General features: G+C 39.5%; 1 protein-coding gene across 1 annotated transcript; it reads right to left on the bottom strand.

The window, feature by feature from the left end:
• Nucleotides 1-1,653: 1,653 nt before the first annotated feature.
• On the bottom strand, nt 1,654-24,365 carry SLC25A24 (solute carrier family 25 member 24). Its single transcript, XM_069862580.1, has 10 exons — nt 24,159-24,365; nt 13,148-13,274; nt 12,520-12,607; nt 11,923-12,034; nt 9,129-9,287; nt 8,645-8,797; nt 7,431-7,538; nt 5,937-6,104; nt 4,700-4,850; nt 1,654-4,096 (listed from the first exon to the last, which is right to left on the bottom strand). Exons 1-10 carry the CDS (start codon nt 24,324-24,326, stop codon nt 3,918-3,920), a joined length of 1,413 nt encoding a protein of 470 aa, XP_069718681.1. The 5' UTR covers nt 24,327-24,365; the 3' UTR covers nt 1,654-3,917.
• Nucleotides 24,366-24,432: the final 67 nt, after the last annotated feature.

Raw genomic sequence — 24,432 nt, 5'->3', positions numbered from 1 at the left:
CTCTGGGTCTCCTAGGTATAGGCTTATGCATAGAAAGAATCATTTGCTCAAGAAATACCCTAGAAGAGCTCAGAGTTGTTACAGATCAGTTTAGATGTGGATGCACAATTCCTGAACCTCTTATTAACTTACCAAGGACAGTACATGATTTACATCCTCTTGATGCCTCAGTTTCTTTAACTGAAGAGGCAGCAGGAAGTTGTATGGCAATATATTACGTGATCTCCAGGTACCATCTTTGCATACATTTTGAAAAATATTTAACACTTTACAAAATATAAGACACAGAGGAAATGTGAAAAAGTTTTCTGGACTTGTAGAAGTTGGCAAGTTTCAGACTAAACTTTTTAAGGCAAGGGACAGAAGTAGTCAGCGACCTACAAATTTGTCACTACTAATTTAAGAACTCGGAATGCATTACAGGTACACGCTATTTCAACAGATTATGAAAATACATTGGTGGAATACACTAAAGGAAAAAGCTTGAAGAAATGGTTGAGGTATTTCCTTAGCATTCTATTTCCCTTGGCCAACACACGACCAACTTCAAAACGATAGTAAGAATATTTTCATAAGAGAGAGAAGTATGCCGTCCTGAACACACTGCCTGTCCACGTGTTACTTTAACACAAGCTGCACATAGTTGCAAGCAGTTAGAAATAACAGTACTACATGCATTGCAGATCTGAGCTGTTTCAAAAGCTAAACATCATACATGCTGTCTGTGTAATAAGATTTTTTTTGATGTGTAGGAGTTATCAGGACCAGTCTTTGATAAAAAGACTGCAGAATTCAGTTTCCCAACAGGCTAACTTGAAAGCAATATTTTGAATATCTGTGCTATATTCTGTAGCAGTTGAGATTTTCTTTTTGGAGGGCATGGGGGGACCACTTAACTGAGACATCTTCAAGAGTACAGCTTACCACTCAACAACTGCGAGACCTCTCCAATTGCAGAGAAGTTTGAGTTAAAAGCATCCTTGCCTCAAATAGAATTGAATATTAGATTGTTTATTTAATCAGGAATCAGACTCTGAGCAGCTACCTCTTTTGTTATTAAAAAGGAAACTTCTGAATCTTACGTTACAAGAACTGTATTGGCAGAAATCAGAGACAAGAAAAGCCTCTCTAATTTGTTTCCAGTTGTTTTTAACATTTGAAAGATTGGTGTGAAACTCTCAGAAGGAGATGTCAAAGCTGGCTACTGAGCATACTTCCGTAGGATACCCATGCTACACATGCAGAGTAAATTAAGTCAGTTACCTGGAAAAGATTTTATATTCATCCTTTGACTAACAGTAAGATTAACATCAAAACAAAAGAAATATTAAGAATACAAGCAAGTATATTTGTCCTGATTTCTGTCACAGAGCATACACAGAAGGAAATCATGCTTTAAACTGTTCAATGAACAAGCTAAAATATTAAACTTGATGTGATCTTCCATTAAGCAATGGGACAGTCAGAGTTTTAAATAGGATGACAATCAACTAATCTCAAACTAGGTTTTCAAACATCAAGTGCAGGCTAGTCTCAAACTTATTTTTAGACAATTACCTTAATTTTTTACATTGAGCGTAATGCATTTAGTGCAATGGAGAAGTGGCATCTATTTACCAGGCCATGAAAAAACAACAGGACACTCCAGACGGATAAGGAGGAAAAAAAAACATTTATTAGAAACTGGTAGTTTTATAGAGCTAAAAATGTAAACATACATTTAAGAGAAAAAGAATATACAACTGAACACAGTCATCATAAAGGCACATAATGAAAAATCAAATTTAAAAGACCCCCATCTTTTCAACATTTGAAAACATCATCAGTGTAATTTTCAATACTCATGATGGCACTTGCACACAATAAACAAAACAGAAGACACACTGCTAAAGTCATCTCCACATCACATACACACACACACACTACACTTGCTCATTGTTCGCAGTCAGAGAAAATGATTGAATTGATCTCATAAACTCCACAAAGATACAAGAATGCTGACAAAACTAAGAAACATTGATCAGAAAGGCCGTGTACATATGGCTGATCTAGATAGAATGACTTTTTGTTTTTTAAAAAAGTGCGAAGTCTACGGTTTCCCTTAAGGGAAGGCCAAAAGACACAGCAACAGCTGCCTTTTTCTGAAATCTGATAAAACAACATTTTATAATACAAGTTTCATGGAGCTCTTATATATCAGCTTACGGGGAATAAACACCAGCCATGGAAGCACTGAACAAAGATTTACATGTGATTGCTTTTCAAAAAATACAGCCCAGTCTTCTGCATGAGGAACAAGGGAGGTTCAGGCAGTTACTCATGTCTGCTTGCTTATTCGTTGTTTGGTTTGGGGGTTTTTTATTAAAAAAGAAATGAAGTAAAAAAAAGAGAACCTTAACAACCTTACACGAACAAAGTTCTTCATTCAGTAATCCAATTTCAAGAAGTGGTCTAAGATGCTTTCAGAAGGTCAAGACAAGTATAAAGATAATCCTGAACGTACAAAGATTAAGACAACACACATTGTGGAAAGCAGAAAAAGAGTAAAAAACAGTTCCACAATAATTGTCACTCTATTTCAGTGCTTGGGTCTGAAGGCGGCTGAAATGCGGCACACACACACATGCCCCAAGAAAAGGAAGTCACTTTGGAAGTACTTGTACATGGAAATACCTACTTTCTACATTGAGGAAGTGCTGCTTTATTTTTTTTTTGAGGAGCTGTTTCTCAAGCACTAGCAAGTTCTGTGTGCATTCTTTGTTTGCTTCATTAACATCAGTCTAATGGGAACATGAGATCAGCAGTCCCATTTGGTCACTTGGACAAAACGCTGCAGTATTTTACTGTCTGAATTTCACAGAGGCAGCCAGCATGCACAGGAGACTGTGTGGGAAGAGGATTTCTCTTGCATGACAAACCTGTAAAACCTTTACAATATAATACAGTCCTCTATGGGCTGACAGCATAGTGGACTGTAGCCCTCCATGTAAAGGGAAGAATGGAGAGTCCAAAACGAGGAATATTTCTCTCCCTCAAGGCAGCTATGATGAACTCTGCTACTGGCTGTATCACTGTCAGCTTAATACTGGATCCTCTACCCAGTTTTTAAACAGTAACTTGCACTTGTATGCAATGGATCTAGTACCCACACTTTTTCTGTTCCTATGTATCACAATCCTGTAAAACGTGCAGCTGTAACCCAAAGCAAATACAATGAAAAGTAGGTCCAGTGATGCAACTTATGAAAATCACTGATTGTATTACAAAAATACCATGTAAATCCATCTGAGATATTCTGATACCATGGAACAGCAGTTTTTCAGGCTCTTAGTCTTTACATAAAAAAAAAAAGGTTAGCCTGAAGACAAAGGTGATGGGATACATTTTAACGTGTCAGACTACCCTTGTCTGTATCAAAGATCCTATTTTTCACAAACTTAAGTCTTCAAAAATAACAATAGCAGGTGCTTATTTCTAGGCGTGCAAAATGTTGCCTGTGAGTTGCTTGAGTATAGGCAGCATGACAAAACAAAAAGTCACTTTCATATATTCAGTATCAAGGCAGTATAAACTTCTACCTTTGGTTTAATCCAAGCCAAATACACAATTAGAGAAGACAAATGCAAAAAAACCTCAATGAGTAAAATATGCATGATTTATATAAAACATTGTTGATTTAAAGACAGTTTCTTGATTTTTTTTTTTAAAACTCAGTGACATTTTAAAGTGCAATATAGGTATCTGTTTAGAAATGGTGAACTAGAATTTAAGAAAGTTTCTTCCCGCTTCAGGGAAAAAGTAGAAATTACAGCATCTCTCTGCAAAGATCTGCCACTCACTGTGAGAGCAGATATTTGAGAAATCATTTTTGTTCTGGTGTTTCCAACATTAGAAGCATCTCACCTTTTTCCTTCATTTCATGCTATTCCCAAATTCTGCTTCATTTTCTCATATACAACATAGCTGATGCTGACAGCTGGAAGCACTTTCATAAAATTAGGGGCTATGCCCCTGTAAAGTCCTCTGACTCCCTCTGTGGCAATAATTCTTTGAAAGAGACCAACCATGTTTAGCTGTGGAGCTCCTTCCACTGAGGCTAGAACAAAAAGATCATGTGTTACACAAATGTCTTAGTAATATTAAAATTCTTAAGCAAGTACCTAACACTTGGGTGGTGAGCCTTTTATTACCTCTAAGACCACTGATTGAAACTTGAGCATATTCATGTGTCTAAATACCACTGAAAAGCATTATCTACCTAGTCTGTGCACAAAACTATCGAGCAAAATTCTCAGTTATGAAACTGTCTTTATGAAGTGTCCTCCAAAGCAAATGTTGCTGTCTACCTTCACAGGATGAGGCAAATCCTTTTCATTTTACCTCTAACATTCAGATAACATTCTAACTTCTAGAAAAGTGCTCCCAGAGTATGACAGGAGCTCTATGTCTGATAGTCTTGTGTGGAACACGGCTATCAACACATCTGGAGCACAAGTGCTTGAAATGCTACATTTAAATGTAAGTACAATGAACAATGTCGGAGTAATAGGAGAAGGGGTCAATGTTAAGAAGATTTTCCAGGCTAGTCTTTGGTTTTCCAAGCTGGGTTTTCTTATTGCCATATCTCCGCTATTGCTATCCTAAATGATACAATTTTGATGTGACCACACATAAACATTTTCAGTACAACAGGACTCACCTTGTGCCTGCATGCGTGTTCTGATAAGAGCGAGAGGGTAACTGGCCAACTGCCCACATGTGCTGGAAGCGGTACCACATCCCAACAATACAAAAACGCCTGGGTTAGCAGAGCTTGATGCATAGTGTTCTAGCCAAGTAGTCTTTAAGAGCTGTCAAGATATAAAATTAAGACAAGAGATCTGCATTCAAGAAAGTAATAAAATACATCTTATAGCCTCAATCCTGAAAAGCACCGATCTCACTACATCAGTCCTATATGCTTACTTTTAAAGTGCAAAGGTAAATGCCTTAGCGAACAGGTAAGGACTTTAACCACTTTACAGCAGTTAGTGCTTAGAAGAGAAACCCTTAAAAGATCCATCAGCAGCAACAGTGCCCGTGTTCCAGACCCATTAATACTCTGAGGGGAGCAGGAGGGGAACACAATCTGGCACCCCACGGGGTGCAACAAAAGCTCACACAGCTGGGCACACCACCCCATGCAGAAGAAAGGATGCAAATTGTAGAAAAGAACTTCCATACTGCTTTGAAAATGTTTGCTGCTTACTACTGCAGTGTCACGAAAAATTTGTCTAGGCTAGATTAAAATTAGTCCGTGCATCTGAGTTACTTAACAAATTTTGAAGCAAAACACCAGCATCTAAGGTAGAAAAACATTTTGGTCGTTGCTGATCAGTGTAAGAGACGCCAGTTCCTCTTGAAAGGAAAGACAGTAGTGTTTCTAACTCCTCACCACAACTATATGTCAGCCATAAAGAATTCTGGTGACATGCAAAGATACACATGGAATTCAGGTTATCACGACCCAATTATAAATCAGAGAAAACTGTAAAATAAAGTTTTAAGTATCATAAATGCAGGATAGGTAAAATATGAATATCAGTTTTTTAAGGCCTGAATTTGCTATAGAACACGTATGTTCCAGTCCAACAGTGTTATTCAAGTATGCAGCATCTTGTATTGCCAAAGTCTATATAATCCTGCCTTACATATAGCTTTCTTGTTCGGCACTGTCGCAGGTAAAGGCCCATCAGCACAGACACTCCTTCAGGAGAAGCGAAGAAAAACATTAAAGTCTAGGAAGACTAGTGGAAATACTCATCTATTTTAAACTGAAGGCAACTGTAATACTACAAGTATAATACAAATCTAATGATACGGGTATTCTAAAGACTATTTACCATTTTTGTAAATTAACTAATGAAAGCTACATGAATTCAGTGATCAAAACTCACCTCATAAACAGCAAGGTCAATGCCAGCATAAGGAATTATACCTAGAATATTAGGAATATAGCCTTTGTAGAAGGCCTTTACACCTTCTCTTTTTAAGATCTTCTTAGCACAGTCAAACATCCCAGAATATTGCCCTGTTTTACCCACAGCCAATCTGGTCTTTAGAACCTAAAGTGGAAAAAACAGCAGCCTTAATTACATACCTATTTATTAATGTATTTTATAGACACAGACAAGCAGAGTATCTCTCTGCTCGGGAACTGCTTTGCATTCTGGTACTTCACATCTGGTGACGACTCCCATTGAAGCTTTGTTAACAGTAGGCTCCTTCAGGTTTATCATTAGTGCAGAGTAGCACAGGTACTACCATGCACTAGCTTACGAATTGAAGGTAACAACTTGAAGGTAACAGTGTGGGCAGTACTGAACAGAAGCATTAGCTAAAGAAAAGTGAGAGCATCAACATGCTAACGGATCACAGTTCTCATCTGGGAACAGCAGAGCATATTAAGAAAACAATCTTTCAAAAAGCACAACCCTTTGAGAAGCAGTTAAGGGATATAAAGACTGCCTCTCACAAGTGAAACCCAGAATCTGATTAATAATGCAGAAAAGTCTACCCAGCATCTTAGGACAAAGATTTTTAAAAGTATCCAAAAGAAGCCACAGAGGAAATTTCCTGAGTAAGAATTGGGCCTCCTCTAGAGCCTCATAAGACTGCAGCTTCCTCAAGACTTACTGGCACTTCGCTTTTCTCTTTTATTTAGAAACACTCTAAAAAACACTTCTAGGACAGTACTGTAGCTTTGTTAGGAAGATCAGAGCATCTTATTGTAAAACTGTCCACCTGTCTCCAGTGATCAGCATAATCCAGATGATCTGGGTAGCATTTCATTTATTCTATAACTTAACCCATCTCTGTACTGAGGCTAGCTGGGATTCAGTGGCTCTAACAGCAAGGATGTTATTTAAAAAGAGATCATTATCACTGTCAACAATGAAAACAGCCAAGTTCCATCCCTACTGACTCCCCGTCCTATGGAAATGGTTACATTTTCCATTATTTCCAATTCTTGATACTGGTATTGGTTTAAAGCCAGAGCCAACATACACTCCAGCTATTTACACAAGATAAACTTTCTAGGGAAGTAGTAGTAAAGGATGTGCGTCCTACTTCTGTTTTAAAAAAAGCAGGATGTGAAATACTACCCTAGAGCAGTTAATGTATTAACACCAGTTAAACTGCAGCATGAAGAACTTCATCAGTTCTGCTACAGACAAAATCATTCCTGGCTTACACACAGTGGGAAAGATTATGCCCAATACAGAAAACAGCTTGAACAAGTACTTCATTTTATATGTGTTCTTAGATTTTTTTTTTCCCCCGAACTAGTTTTTATCAATTAGAACACAGTATATTCTAAAAAGTCTAGTATTGAAATGAACCACATACTTGGTGGAGTCTCCAGCAGAAGCAGAATCTCTGTTACTTACCTCCATGGGATAAATAGAAGTTTGTGCTGTTGCTCCAGCCAAAGAACCAGATACAAATCTTTCCACGGTGCCTAACTTTCCATCTTCTTTAGCAAGTATCTTCTTATACTGTATAGTTAAAACACATAAAATAAACATCACGTACTTTTCAAGAGCAGCTAGAGTTACTACAAGAGACAGGCATACAGTACAAAATGTCTTTTCATACTGTACTTATATTTTCATGTATTTACAGTTACATTTACTAACCCAACAAATATAGCACTAAACTCATTACAGTTCTGTGGACAAAGATTCTCAAAAGTACAATAAATACTCCAGCCTGCAAGAGCCCTTTTCATTAAACACCTCAGCCACCCACAGTACAGCCGGGTATTCTGCAAACGGCCAACACAAGGGTACCCAAACTATGGTTTGGGTACCCCAAATAACAAAGACAGACTCAATTCCCTTGCAGATTCAGTTCTCCAATCTAACAATCACAGAACAACTAGCACGTTCTCAGAGACACTCAGAGAGCTGCACATACTGTTTCATTCAAGACAGAGACATCATCGTACAAGAATGTGCTATCAGCTCCCAAAACACAGAGCATGAGTAAGGAATAATGTGCTCAAAGTTGCTCTACAGCATGAAAATCTGCTGTTCAGTTTTGCAATATCCCGAAGTTTACCTGACTTTTTTGTTGCTTTTTATTTCACGGTTGTACAGAGATGGACAATACATTCATTTAGTCCTGCCTGAAGCACTAGCAAGCCCCACAGAGGAAAAAAATAAAGATCATTTAACTACACCAGAACAGGAGTCCATTTTCCAGAAGAGGATTAGGCCTTAACATGATGCTTAAAGCTGATTCAGAGGTAAATATAACTCTGACATCCAGGGTGAGGGCATCTAACACAGCACCATGGTATTCGACTTAAAAAGAATCTATATAGCATTCATATACATAGATTCAGCTAGGATAATGTGTTAAGTTTTTGGTTACTGCCACTTTGAAGCAGCAAACTAGATATTAATGGAGTACCCTATATAAAACTATGCAGACTGGAAGACAGTTTAACCTGCATGACAGAATTAGCTTCTCTAAATTACTGTGACAAAATCCCCAACCACAATAAGAGCCCCTATATTGCAACAGTGCAAACAAGGAACAGTGAGAGTGATATAGCGTTTTATTTACCATTATTTTCATTCCTGATTTATCACCCTACCTGTTCATAAGCCCAAAACTTAATGGCTGTTTCAGGAGCTATTTTCACAACATTTACACCATTTCCCCTCCAGAGAGATCGGACACCACCTTCTTTCAACATTTGCTTAAAACCACTGGCTATATTCATTTTGTTTGATTTTGAACCATGAACCTAAAAAAAAAAAAAAAAGTCACAGTAAAGAACACTGCTCTGATTAGACTGTAAAACTCATCACTTAAGTACTGAATTGCTTAAACACATCCACTACTGAAAAAACAGAATCTTACTTTAGTGGCACAAGTATTACAATATTTTGTTTACATTTTTGCCAATATGGGTATGCAAAAGACAATTTTTATGAATACAAAATACAGAAATTCTCAAAACATAAACAGACCTCCAGAATTCAGATATTGTACTTAGCCATCAGTTTTCCATAAAACCTCTCTAAGAACTGAAGTGATACGCTGGAAACCAAAAAGTTCTTGACTATCGCACCTACCTGCATCATCACTTTAAGGCGATCTAACGGTGCTGTGCCTGTTCGAGAGACAGCACCAGCCACTCCTCCAGCCAACAGCTGTTTCCACCACTGTCCAGTCTTTTTCTCTTCCTCTGTGAACTCATCTGGAACAGTCAAACTATCTCCTATATCCAACACCTATTAGAATCCAAAGCAAAGATGTGCAAGTAACTATCTCATTCCACCATCCTAATTTTATCAACAGTTCTATTTCCAAATTAACCTAACACCTGAGAATACATAAATAAAAAGTTAGTTAAAAATCAAAATACCTGCAATTTGAATTTTATAATTAACTTGCTACGGATCGCTATTGCTATTCAATGAAGAGCAACTTCTACAGACATTGAGCAATACCACAGACCCACCATTTCAAAGACTGCACCATCATCATTAAAAATCATGACAAATTTCCGCCTTGAGTGTGGCCCAAACAAAGACATTCTGTCATCATCAGCAGACCTTTACAGTCAGCACTAAAGCTCAAATGCTTATATGGTGCAGCTAACCTTTCACCGGACAGCCTTCTGGGATTAGTCTGGTAATCTCCTAAGGATGCTAACAAGAGATTTCTCTCTCACAGTAATTTATTCACACATATGTGAGATATCTTCTCCCCTTCAGCCCACCCCAACACTTTGAAGTAGCATTTTTATAGCTGATATATCAGAATATTTTATTTCCATTAACTGCTGTGCATTATTTTACAAAATGACAAGTTTTAGTAATGCTTTATACATCTTCTTATCATCAGTTACACTTAAAGACACACAGATTACTTTTTCCAGCTACAGAAGTTTGAAATGTCATTGAGGTGCGTGTTTGTATTTCCTTTCAATCTGATCAAAGAACAACATTACTACAGGCTTTGGTAACAAACCTGTCCAAGATATAAGACTATGGAATTTCACATATCACTTCAAAATAATTTCTGCTCTTCATGTAATTCATAACCACATATATGAGAAAAAATACATCATAGATAATGCAAAGCCAGTATTACGCATAAGTTAAACCTAAAAGGATACAAGAATGTTTTAATAACTGATTTGTACTGACCAGAAAGCATGTTAACCAATGAACGTTTTTAACTACTGTCGATTTTAATTGTAGACACTAAGTCCCTAATTTATGCTGCTTTCCCTATCTGTTAAGTAGGCAGAATACCACCTAGGGCATTTGGAACACAATAACTGCAGGATGCAGATTCCAGATACAGGCACAGGATAAACAGGACAAGCACCAACTCTTCTGGATATTGAACATGGAAGAGATTAATTGAAAAATCCTCTCATCTTTCTGACAGTCATCATTTCCAAGCAAGGTGTCATCAGTTGCTCAACTACATGGAATCATCAAAAGATCAATCAAGAACTCTCAAAATATAAATTCAATGATCTTGGAGATACTACACATATCTACCAGGGTTTAAACCTTGTATCTACCAACCCCTAAACACAACTAAGAAATAAAAGCTAAATTTGAGGGTGTTTGTAACAGAAAGGCCACAGCTACCAACTTGTAATAATTCTATAATAAAACAGCTATCTGCTTGGCAGAGTCTGACAGCAATTGAAATTTTACAATAAAAACAGAATTGGAAGAGCTGTCAGTGCCAGGTGGGTGTGCAAGCCTCACATCTGCTCTTATCTGAAACACCAGCTGTGTTGCTGTATAGTTGGATTTTGATCTCTGTGATAACTGGGTCATCAGCTGACTGCCACATTGCAAGATCACAAGAAACTTCTAAACTTGCTTCTTGGGGGTAACTAATGACATTCCATAATAAAAAAAAATACAGATCTTATGTTTATTAATAGAAATAAGAAGCATTTTATTAAATCAAAGGCTTTTTCCCACTAAATAAGCTGGGACCAGGACTATTAGATCTCATAGCAGCGCTTCAAGTGTTTCCTTCAGTGAACAGGAAGCTAACTCCATTTTCGCAAGCATTTCTGAATTGAGGTGAAACACTCAAAGCATTCACATCTTCTGAACTGTTTTTTTATTATGGAAATGCTGACTAATCCCTTAAGATATAAATGGTCTCACTATAGTCAAAGAAATCTGTCTTTACCTAACTTTATGGATTACGCCAATAATCTATAGGATGGATATTTAGCAAACAGGATCATTATTGGTTTACTTATCTTATTATTTGTTCTTGTAAGTCAGTCATTGAGGTGGCAAGGGCTCCATTCAATACTAACTTAAATTTATTGGCACAGTGGATAGCTCATTGCTGTATATTCTGTCATTCTTAAATGAAATTCTATCACACAAAAGAGCGTGAGAACACGTGCACAGAAAATCATCACTGGGGACACCAATGATTTTATGATAATGATAATGTTACTATGTAAATCCAAATACTGAAACTAATTTCAACATAGGAAACAATTTAAATGTTTCTATAATTTGTCTCAACACATCAAAAGAACTGACTTGAGAATGTACTGGAACATGAAAGATTTACGATTGTGGTTATTATCTTTCTGTAGAATATCTCCAAAGGAAGAAAAGGATTCCTTCCTAGGAATTACTGATAATTATTGGCAGAGTTCAGAATAAGTTTTTTGTTTAGAAGAAACTCACATGACACTATCCTGCTTGTAAATGGGAAAGCATGAAGTGAGAAGAAAAACCAAACCATCTTAAAGACAAGTATGCTTGAAATATAAACAATTGTAAAGCTGTTAACTCAATAACGCAAATTAACCAAGCAGAGGTGAACGTAAGAGCAGCGCTAAGCTGAAACAAAAGTTAAACTTACAGTGGAATGTTTCCAATATCGAATTATTTCCTCAATGTCTGTAGCTGGGTTAAACATAAAATGATCTCTCCATTCATTCCAGTCCACTGTCATTGTCCCATCAGCATCAATACTGAAAAGAATTTGAACAAAGCTGAGTAATGATATATTAGCATGGATGGGGGTTTGTTCTGCTGCTCTCTTTTAGGGGACCTTTGGGGGTTTTTTTAATATTGGCCATCACATCAGTGACAACCAACTGTGAATTCCATATGAAGACTTCAAGGCTGAATCTGCCACAGCCTTTCAATACTACGCTTTTCTTATCCAAGTGCGTCTGGCATAGTCCATTTAAAAACCTAATATAAAGCTTCATTCTATCAACAACATTTACAGGGAAACGAGATAATATTCTCCTCCCAGAACCAGATGCTCAAATAGTGACTAGACTTGCCATCACCTAAGAACAGATGGATTATCTGAGAATTCCTATAAAAGCGAAGATATCAACACCTTTCAAAGTCATAATTCCATTTATCCTGTTCTCTGAATTATAAAAATACAATCATTAACAATACAAAGAAGTTTAAAATACTTCAAGAAATAAAAATTCCTGACCTCTGCAGGATCTTTTCTGCCTGTTTTTCTGAAATGTTTATACCCAATATCTTGAGGGACTGGACAACTTCTGATGCTTCAATTTTACCTTGAAACATTAAAAGAAAGATGATACACATTTAAAACATGGAGGTTAATACGCTCAGCACCTGGGAGCTCACCAAGTTCCATGTAACACCTACAAAATAGCAAAGAGAACTTAAAATCAATTTAAACATAAATGATGTATTTTGCTGTTTACTACAAGAACTGACAGAAGGTAAGTACATTAAAATCATGCAACAAATTGAGAAGCAAACATTCAGTGAGTTACAAACAATCTTGTTTTTAATAGATACTTAAAAACTTCCTTATCGTTTCTCCATCTGAGGAACAAAGAGCCCCAGATCAATGGACCTAGAAGATAATAAAAAGAAAAAAAACAACCTGTAACAACTTATTATTTCAAACTATAGTCAACTATAATTATGATCTCACTCTGGAAAAGAAGTAGGGGGTTCCACGTTTACAATTTTGTCTCCAAAGAATATGAATTAAGAATATAAGACAAAGAATATAAATTAAGGTAACTTTTAAGGCACAGTGTCTTCAAACAATATTTGAACAAATAAAATAAATCAAGGCATACCGTCATTGTTTTTGTCCAGGCTCTTAAATGCCAGCTTCATCTTTTTCTCGTGATCTTTAAGATACTGCATAAATTCTTCGAAATCTAGCTGTCCATCCTGGTTAATATCTCCAGCTTTAAAAATTTTCTGATGAGAGAAAGAACAACATTTGACTTTTCCGTGTTACAGCAGGTCACCAAGAAAGGCCGCACAGCACAGCCCTGGCTTTAAGAAAAGCACCCCATTGGTCACTTTGGGAGTCAAATAAAGAACACACCTAAACATACATTTCAGAGCTATTATTTTGCTTTCAGAATTTAACACTCTCAATATTCTCATGAACATAGAAAACACTCAACAGCAAAGACAGATTTAAGAAAGCATTAATTATTTACATAACTTTCCTATTCAAAGATTTTAAGGTTTCTTACCAGCACTCGCAAGTTACACCCACAGGTATCAAATAATCTGTGGAGGAAGAGGTGGGGGACAGGACAGTATCATGAAAGAGAATGGCTTTAAGCCTGTGACTCTCCTAGTTATACATGAAATTTGTCAATATGTCAGTAAAAGTAAACAAATGCAGTCTAAACTATCCTCTTTAATCCAGTAGTCTATTAATTATGAATTATAAAGATAAAACTACAAATACCAATTAACTATTTAACCGCTGACCAAAAAAGAAACAAAGGTCTTGCCTGACTAGTGCTTCCATTCCCCAGGGCTTGAGAAGGCAGGGCTTTCTGCTTCAAACTGAAGCCCATGGATTTCAAACAAATAAACAACAGGCTTGTAACAAACAGAAGCACAGTTATCTTCCATTTTTCCATATGTTTCCTATTATCTGCAGGACACCTACACGTAAAATTACCTACAATTTGAATGCATGGAATGCAGGAAACAAGTCTGACATACAGCCTAGGCATAAGCTTCTCTATCAACAAAGGGCCAGAACACTTCACCATCTTTGTGCCTGAAAACATACTTGTTAAAAAAGGGAAATTATAGCAGCCCCTCCAAGCAGCAGCCTGTAACTGCTGAGGCTTGTATTCACAAGCACAGCACTGAGGAGAGCGAAGCCCAGGCGAACGAGCTCTGCAGGATTTATTAGCTTGGGCTTCATGCCACAGCAAGGACTGCTCCACACACACAGAGGGCTGCAGGGAGCAGTGGGGTGAGAAGAGGCAAGGGCCACAGCGAACTGCCACAACTACTTTTCGTATATGCTCACAACCTCCACAGCTCCACCAGTCTCCTCTGGCACAATGAGCAGGAAGCAGGTAGTTTCCCTACTACCTGCTTCCACCCCAAAACCAGGCGCTAGTACACAAGATTTAAGGGGAAATTATGCCTCATCTTTTAATTTGTGCATTGGTCCCTGTGGTTTCCTCAATGTGTGAAATCCTAGAGGCAGCACTCTGTACAAGACAGACAGGCGATCAACCGGACAACATGATCTCTTCGTTGATTTGCAGTAGGTTTCAGAGCACTTTAGGGTACACATAAAGCACATGCCAAAATTCTTCCAAACATCATCTATTTTGCAGGCTGCCTTGTGCAACTGTAGTTTCTGAATAAAGTAACTCTCAAGAAGATTTGCATGTCTGTTCTAATCTGCAATAATCTTTAATCATTTTGTTTAATCCACTATAATTCGTAGAAGGCCTCAAAAGACCAAAGTCCAACAAGTTCTAGCCTACAGAAACTAAACATAAAGAAGCTGAAACCTCTGGTGTATTTGTTGCAGGTGTCTGGGAAAAAAAAATTAAGACATCTGAATACGTTCATACTGTCTCCTTTGTCTTTCCTATCCCTTTACTAAAAGAAATGTACTTTAATGTTTAATCTAAAAAACGCCCAAATTCATAAGATTATCAGATTTCTCAGTGGAAGGGAGGAAGATGATGTGTTACTCCACAATGAAATTAGCAGCAAATTAACTACATCCCATAATATAGCAAGTTATGTACAATAAAATCAACTCAAGTTACCACATACTCAGAAAGGTGTCTACTATCAGCTTAGAAAAATAGTGTTATCGGTATACTCATAAGTCCAGCTTGATTTTCATTTCTTGTGAATAACCTGTCAACAAAAATCTACTCATCAATTCCTTTCCATGCCCTTGCCAACATGCTTAGGGTTGTTCAGAATTTCCACTACGAAAACAGTATTTTATGTTTATTGAAGTTTATGGATGCATTCCTGGCCATGACTTTCTAACATGAAATTAAGAAGGCCTAATAGATTAATCATTTTAAAAAAACCCAAACAAATAAAAACCCCAACTCAGTACCCATCATTAAAAATTACTCCAGCGAGAAAAACAGTGTCCTTCTCAAAGACACTGCAATCTCAACCCATTTTGTACTCCACATATGGCAGCTTATACTGCACAATCCCAGAGCCTTCAAGCTCCTGAGAAGAGGTAATTTACGTGGCAGTCATACACACACATGCCTTGAGTGAACTCTAATCAATGCAAATTCTTATTATTCCCTACTGCTATCTGAACTATACAAACCAAAAAAAAAAAAAAAAAAAATGGTAGAACAAGGAAACCGTTGTTCTGGCTCACAGATAAGACAAAACTTTAACTAAATTCCAATTACAAAATTTCCACTTCTGAGGATGGCGTGAGCCAAAGAAAATGGAAATTCTTAGGAGGTTTAGAGAGCTGGCAATTAGCATGTGAAAGGGGGGCACCTTTCATTTCATCTGCCAAATGAGTGGATTTTATATTGCAACACCTAGAAAAGGATAAGCACAAACACACTCTCCATTCCCTACTTTTGTTTCTAGTTATTTTCCAGACTTCAAGCCAGTTTCAGCCACGCCCAGTGCAGCAGAACATAAGTGACAGGGAACATAAATGTATGCTTTTTCTCAGCAGACACACGCATTTTTCTCACATTACAAATCTAAAAGTTCATACAAACAAAGCCTCCTGCTGTCTATGAAATGCACTATGTGGATGTTAAAGTTTCAGATTAAAAACAGTAATTTGCAAGATTATGCAACAAACAGGAACCCTGAAAGGAGCTTGCCTTACACTTAAAGGGCAGACTCTCTCGTTGGGGGTTACATACTGCATGGACATAGCCAGCAGGAAGATACGGGATAAAAACTGCCCATTCATGGCATCCAGTAATAATACAGGTCGGAGGGCACCTCTGGAGGCCATCAAGCACAACCCTGGCTCAAACCACATCTAATTAGACATAATTAGATCAGGTTGTGCAGGGCCACATCCAACTGAGTCTTGGACACCTCCACAGATGGAGATTCCACAGCCCCCCCAGGCAACCTGTTCCAATATTCAACACGGAATCCAGCTCTGCTGTTCCGCACATTATATACTACCAGATTTTGCACAGTTACAACCACTTGTCACTGTGCCACTTCCTGGTTCACCAACTTCTCTGATGGAGAACTGGATACATTTTAAAACATTCATGCTTACAACAATAGAGCAGGAACCAAACTAGATGCCAGTCCTCACTTGGAAGTCCTAGGAAACAATGTTCAGTGTGCCTGCCACAGAAAACCTGCTATTTCTTGTTACAGACAAGGTGGGATCGCCTCACCTTTACACAGGCCCAGCCCTAAGAGGAAAATTATTTACTTTCAAGGCATGCCACTTCTTTTCTCACTGTCTAAAAGCTTTCAATCCAGTAGATAAAATGAAATGTTGACCACATAAAGAATTGCTAACTGCAGGCAGATACAGAAACACAGTTTAGACATGGCTTAGTGGTGGAGTTGGCAGCACTAGGTTAAGGGTTACACTCCATGATCTAAAAGCTCTTTTCCAACCTTAACGATTCCATGATTCTATGATTTTAATACTACAGTCCTTCACACATAATGACTACAAAGCTTCTGTGCTGACCTGTTTGATCATGACACTGCTACCTTTCTCTTTTCACTACTTTTGTTTTTAATCCTGCTACTTTTTCTGCTGTACATTTCATTAATACAGCTGCTTTCAAAGACCTGCACAGCGAGGGAATACTAACGCGAAAGCCACATATACACTGGAACATTGAAGAACTTCATTTTTAGATTTCTGAACTATAGAAAGCATCTAGCAGTGCTTAATTCCTATTCCTGCAGAAGGTCTCTGTATTTGGTGTGGAAACCTAAGCCAACAGGTCTGTTGGAAAGACAAAAAATCAGCAAAGTTACAAACAGGCTTTTATATACCTAAAAATCCTGGCGCTCTGTAAGTGTCCTAATGGATTATTACTCTGTGCCAAAGTTATGCGCTTTAATAGATCCATAATTACAATGTAAAGAGAGCAAACGCAATACACTAGAAATCTTAGTGGTTTTTATGTAACTTTTAGATTCACAGTTTAATTTTTATACTACTTAGTATCATTATTTGTGTACTACACATATTCTGGTTACAAAACTGAACTGCGCATGAAAGGCAGGGCTACTCAGTACAAATGATTACCAGTTACCTATCTATTAACTTGTTATTTCACCTAATTAGTATAATTTAAAGAATAACTATAAGGAAGTGATCCATCAAGTAGCTACTGGGTTTTTCTGGCTTCCTATCACACTCTTTACAAGGCACAAGTGAAAAACCAATACTTAAAGACACATAATTGGTGCAATTAGCTATTCATTGTTCTGTAATCCATGAACAGAGCTCCAAAGGGAACAGCTACAAATACGGCACAGAAAAAGCACCAGCACAGAACAGGAATATGTCTTTGGACATTCAGAAATTTCACATTTTCTTTTAAAACTAGAGGTACTGCATGTAAAATCAACCACAGCATTCCCTTCTCCCCTTTTCCTCTTCTTTCCCCCTTCACCTCCAAAATAACTAGTGCCAGTCATTCATACAGCTTCACATTCTACAATTATAAGTTATTAGACTGTAATCTTATTGGAAGCCAAATTCAGTCACAGCTCAAATACATGCAAATCCTCTCTCTCTCTCTACTGGAGACCTGTACCCTACAATACTAAAAACTCATGCTGTCCTTTTCCTATCTGTACCTGCCAAGACTACAGAAATTTACTATATACAATGATAACCCCAAAATCAGTAGTAAAAATTACTACAGTTGGTCTTGTAAAACTGCATCAGTTGGGAGATAATTCCAACACAAAGGGAAAGTGCCCAAGGATGTGTCCACACAGCATTAAACCCCAACCAGTGAGTCCACATAACACACTAACAAACTAGAGTCCCACTTGGCCTTCAGAAATCCAACACAACACTGCATTTTGAGCAAAACACTAATTTGCACTGCCTCCAAAGACCTCTCAGCTTGTTCAAATGCTATATTCATATTTATTCACTTCCTTCACAAAGGATACTGCAAACATATGAACAGTATCCCTGCTACAGATAGACATTATCACAGTCCCCACTCCAAAGCAGCAGACTTGAAACCCTTGGCAGTAGCAGGGATGCTGCTATCAGTTGCAGAGCTTCCCCTTCCTTTTCTCTGTCCTGAATGCCACAATTCGTGGCAACAGGAAAGCACTAGCAGCCTCTTCTCACTGCTCCATTTCAAGTAACAGAATCTCTTTAAAATGCGCCTAAAAAAGGAAGAGATCCAAGTTGTGAGTATGCTCTCTCGCTTGAAGAAGCTGCTGCCTCGGGACCTGGATAAACTCTCTCAACTCATAATTATGAATTAGATTCCAAGAATCTGAAACAGCATAAATGGAAGATGCAAACTATCCCTTGCACCTTCATTCATCATTCCTTGCAAGCTACACTGGTATTTTTAACTTTGAACATACTTGGTAACTGACTTTTTCCATTCAATAAGACTACTCTGTTACAGACCCATCCCCACCTTACAGTCATCTTACAAGATATGCCAGTTTACCTTGCCTGTTTACCTAGGACACATTGCTGTCTCAACACAGGGATTCAGCAAAGCCTTTCAACATGCAGTTAAGAGATCTTCCAGGGTTGGGGGTTTCAATATTTGGTGCCTGGCATTCTTGCACTTTGCAGCAACAAGAGGAATAATTAATCATTCACTGTGCCCTGTTGCTGTTCAGGAAATATCCTATCAAGTTAGTATCAAAAAAATCTGGTTTATCTCCTTGGATGTTTAAAGTGTTATGAAAACAAACATATCCATCTTGCTCCTATATGTGTAGACTCGGAGACTATAGCATGTATCGGCTAAAAGCTTCTGAAGTTGCACATGTGGAAATGAAATCAAGTAAGATATTACTAAGGATGTCTGTTATACTTCACAGGTAAGGCCCCACCATCAGATATAACCGTAACACCTTATTATGACCTGAAAAACAAAGTTTAAAGGATCTAAGTAGTTCCAGTTTTCCACGATCACATGATGTGACATCTGTTTTGGTAAAAACTTGAAGGTGCCTTAGTCTACGGTACTAGCTTCCAGCGTATTTTTAAGATGAAAGAAAGCTTCTTCATTTCCCATAAAGAATGAGACACAGACACGAAAGTGCTGAAGCTTATAAGACTGTGAATCTGCATGTCATCTACGATAATAATTTCAAAGCATAGATATCATGATCCAAAATGCCCATGTTTGTCCAAGAAGTTGCTGAAGTTGTTCTGTGTTGCTAGCCAAGCTACAACTGAGGCTTCAGTTAACTTGGTCTACCTGCCGTCTAATTTTGCCATGTAAGGGATGTTGCCAAAATTAAGAAAAGTGCAAAAATATTAACAAAACAGTGTAGAAATCTTCAAGGACATATTTAGCTCAGTCACTAAATAAACATCTGCTTTCTGGACGAAGAACAGCTATGGTTAGTTTCAAGCTCTGAAGCACTACCTAGCTGCAGTTTGTAGAGGACAGAGAAAAGCACAGAAGGACACAATGCACACCTGGCCCTGTTCTCACCCGCCTCTCGCACCGAGACGCAGCTTTGTAACACAGCACAGGGACCTGCCTCGCTTGACAAAATTCTGGATTTTCCTTGGTTTAAATGCAGCAACACAATCCAAGGGTTCTGAGTATTTTTAGACTTTCTAGGACTAAAATTTTCATAAACACAGTCAGCTACTCTAAACAGACCATATTCTGAGAATACAGCCCCCCTAACACAGCTGAGAATTTAGCCTCCTAGGGCCCTGTTTCCACCACCCAGAGGCGCCTCATCACACCATATCTTCAAGCTTAATGTAACCAAAGACATATGTCAAAACTTGACAGAGAGTTAGTCCAAATAAGATTATTATACTGTTTCCAGAATGCAGTTATTCATTTCAATAACATCTTTCTACTCCTAGCTCCAGGACTCAATGTATAAATACCACCCAAATTTGAATGCCTGGCTGCTCCTACAGCAAACCAACGCTTGAAATACAGGGTTTGCTTCCTACAGGTTTACTGTAAGGACTGATTGCAACAGAAGGAAAGGGTGAACAAAAATAGTTCTTCATAAAACCATTCGCACCATTTATGGTACTCCTGCCTAAGAGGGACACGGCATTTTGAAGACATTGGGTGAGATCATTTGAGATCTGATCCCAACATCTATTTGGTGTCTCTGCTGGACAACTCTGCTAATCAAAGTGGCTCTACAATAACTGCTAATGTTACCTGTAGAGCACCATTTGATACTGTCACCACACCGAATTCCTTCTTCGTAGGTGTTAAAGCATTTTGTCAGGAATCTTGTAAAGTTTTGCAAAGTTAGTCATTCATGGTGGGTAATATACTACAATATAAAGCAGGAGCCATCCTGGCAGCCTCTAAGCAGCGCATATTTCAGATTTTCCAGTGGTTTACTTTTGTCTGTCAGATACTGACAGGAGGCAGGTCAAGTAGAACACAATGTTAGGAGCTTCTGTCACGTTGGGCTTTGATGTCTTGCTATGGGGAAAAATTATTCTTCCTTACAGGGACATGCGACCTACCTCCAAAGCTTGCCACATGGCTTCACGTCAATTCTCTTATCTACATGTCACTTCACCAAATAAAGTGTCTCATCATACACCAACCATTAAAAAAACTGCCAAGGTAACTGAGGAAAGGTAAAATAAAAAGAGCATAGAGTAGTCTATTACTCAAATGGATAGCACCTTTTTAAAGATATGCTTATTCCTTCTAGAGAGGAATTACACTTCAAGGGAAAAGAAGAAATAAATACTAGTAGCACAAATGCTAACTGATACCGTGAAGACGATGCCTTAGGATGAACCAACTGACTTTGTGCAGTTAAACCCAGTAACCAGAAAGCAGCTTGTGCCCCCCAGAAGTACAGTGACCAACACTCCTGTACACATGGATTTCACTCCACGCGCGGAAGACGGCCCTGCAAGAGTATTTTTGGAAACCTAACACAGACCTGCAACTAGAATGTAACAACAGTGCAACAACTCCCAGGCCCAGCCACAAGGCACCAAAGCCAGCTCTGCTTGGGATATCCCAAGGTTTGCCCACCCCACGGTGCCACTCTTGTGGCAGGGCTGATCAGTTCTGTAGCTAACACTTTGCCACAATCTGCAGTATTTCCACATCTCATTTCCTTATTCATTAGTTATGAGTAATTATAATATTACTTCTGCCTCTCCAAACATGAATATGATTTAATATCTGACTTCATTAATAAAATACCTTTTTACCAAGTATTAAAAAGACCTTTTACTGAATTCAACATCACTTCAGAGCTTCAAGTGAAGTAAGAGGGAGAAGGCAGCTATGAGCTGCAAGTACAGGAAGCGGATTAACTACGTCAGACAGGAAAGAAGCTGAAAGCAAGTTTTACTGAGGCTCTCTTGTTACAAGAAGTGTAGTTATTGAAGAAACCAGACCAGTTTCTAGTTCTTAGTTCAAACTGTGCCCACCATTAAGTTTAAAATACTGAGCATATAGAAGTTTCAGTACACTCCCAACAACTTTCACAAGATGACTCATGCCTTATTTTGTTTACTCTGTTCCTCAAGCAACTAAGGCAGCCAGTTCCTGCTTTCCACTACATCCAGGTAAGTCTATCTTCTCTCTCTTGATTTCATGGGTTTCACTTCCAATTTATCCTGCAGCAACTGAGAAGAATTTGACAGATACCCAGATGAGCACTGTTAACAAAAAGCATCACATACAAGCTGAGAAAGAGCTTGGAAGCTTCAATTCTAAGCTGCTCAAAATATAAGGAACACCCCACTGGCGTCTCATGGCTTTCAGCGAATTATGTGGGAAGACCAATCTCGTTAAATGCCAGAAAACTAACTGGTCACCTCCTCCCCTGTTGTCCAATGTAAGTAAAAGCCCCAAACTGCTAAACTGGTGCAACAGGTTTTCAACAATATGTGACTGAAGTTTGCAACTAGCATGCTCTTCATATTGACAACACTGAGGGATAAGCAAACGGGTCAAACTATCCCTCCCTTATATACCAGAAACTGAGAATACATAAGATATGTACTTACTGTAAAGATGATTTTGAACAGAAGCAATACTGAAGTGAACGTGTGCTTTCACTGATACCCTCAAATAATCATCACTCAACTCGAAAGCCCTGCTGGATACCTTTCCCTTAAGTATATGAGAGAGAAAATGAAATATACCAAGAAGAGGTAAAACAAAGACCAAACAATGATACCATGGGAAAGAACTAGCGGTGTCCAACCGTTAGTATAAGGCTACTGAAACTGAATTATTGACCTAATATACCTCTTAACACTGCAGTCAAAATTAGCATTCACTTTCCCGAACCTCTTTCAGAAAGTATGCAAGAGTTACTACAGGCAGGGCAGCAGAATGCCATCTAACCATTCTTTATACTGAAACAAAGAACGGGACTGTTACGGTAATCACTCCAGCACAGATCTTGACTGTACCTGTTCAGCTTAACTGAATCTGTGCGTGCTGTTTCAGCACAAACTTGCCTTACCACACAAATACTTCCGTCCAGAGAATTGTGTATTATGTGATTTTACATTCTGATCCCTGGGGATTAGAAGGCTGGAGGACCTCCCCAGCGAATACTGTGTTCAGTTCTGGGCCCCTTACCACAAGAAGGATGTTGAGGCTCTGGAACGAGTCCAGAGGAGAGCAACAAAGCTGGTGAGGGGGCTGGAGAGCAGGTCTTATGAGGAGCAGCTGAGAGAGCTGGGGTTGTTTAGCCTGGAGAAGAGAAGGCTGAGGGGAGACCTCATTGCTCTCTACAACTACCTGAAAGGACGTTGTAGAGAGGAGGGTGCTGGCCTCTTCTCCCAAGTGACAGGGGACAGGACAAGAGGCAATGGCCTCAAGCTCCGCCAGGGGAGGTTTAGGCTGGACATTAGGAAAAAATTCTTCACAGAAAGGGTCATTGGGCACTGGAACAGGCTGCCCAGGGAGGGGGTTGAGTCCCCTTCCCTGGAGGTGTTTAAGGCACGGGTGGACGAGGTGCTAAGGGGCATGGTTTAGTGTTTGATAGGAATGGTTGGACTCGATGATCCGGTGGGTCTCTTCCAACCTGGTGATTCTATGACAGGCTGAGAGAGTTGGGGTTGTTCTGCCTGGAGAAGGCTCCAAGGAGACCTTATAGCTGCCTTCCAGGACTTAAAGGGCGCTACAAGACAGCTAGGGAGGGGCTCTGTATCAGGGAGTGCAATGACAGGATGAGGGGAGGTTTAAGCTGAAAAAGGGTATATTTAAATTAGATATTAGAAAGAAGATTTTTATTGTGAGGGTGGTGAAGCGCTGGCACAGGTTGCCCAGAGAAGTCATGGATGTTCCATCCCTGGAGGTGTTCAAGGCCAGGCTGGATGGGGCTTTGAGCAACATGATCCAGCGGGAGGCGTCCCTGCCCACGGCAGGGGGGTCGGAACTGGGTGGGCTTTGAGGTCCCTTCCAACCCAAACCATTCTGTGAAACGTCAGGACAGGCCTTGGCATCACTCAGCACGGCGCGGAGCGACCGCGGGGCCGGGCGCTGCTCGGCAGGCGCTGCCGCCGCCCTGTCCAGGGCGGCGGCAGCGCCTGCCGAGCAGCGCCCGGCCCCGCGGTCGCTACCGTCCCATCCGACCCCTCCCGTCCCCGATCGAAGCCTCCCCCGCCGCGGGGCCCGCTCCCACCTCCTCCGCCTCCTTCCCCAGGGGGATGCCCATGGCCCGCAGGCCCGTCTGCAGCTCGGCGATGTCCACCCTGCCGTCTTCGTTGAGGTCCAGCTTCCTGAAGAGGCTGGCGTAGCGCTGGTCGCCATCCCGGCCGCCCTCGCAGGCGCCGCGCCGCACGCCGGGCATGGCGGGAGGGGACGATGCTCCGCAGCCACCGCCCGTCGCCCGCCTCAACCCCGCGGGGCCCGCCCCGACCCGCCCCAGGGAGGAGCCGCGGGCCCCGACCCGCCCT

The sequence above is a fragment of the Phaenicophaeus curvirostris genome, chromosome 8 (assembly GCF_032191515.1).
Source record: "Phaenicophaeus curvirostris isolate KB17595 chromosome 8, BPBGC_Pcur_1.0, whole genome shotgun sequence".
Classification (NCBI taxonomy): Eukaryota; Metazoa; Chordata; class Aves; order Cuculiformes; family Cuculidae; genus Phaenicophaeus; species Phaenicophaeus curvirostris.
Note: the sequence above shows the minus strand (reverse complement) of the source record. Positions and strands in the feature narration are given on the sequence as shown.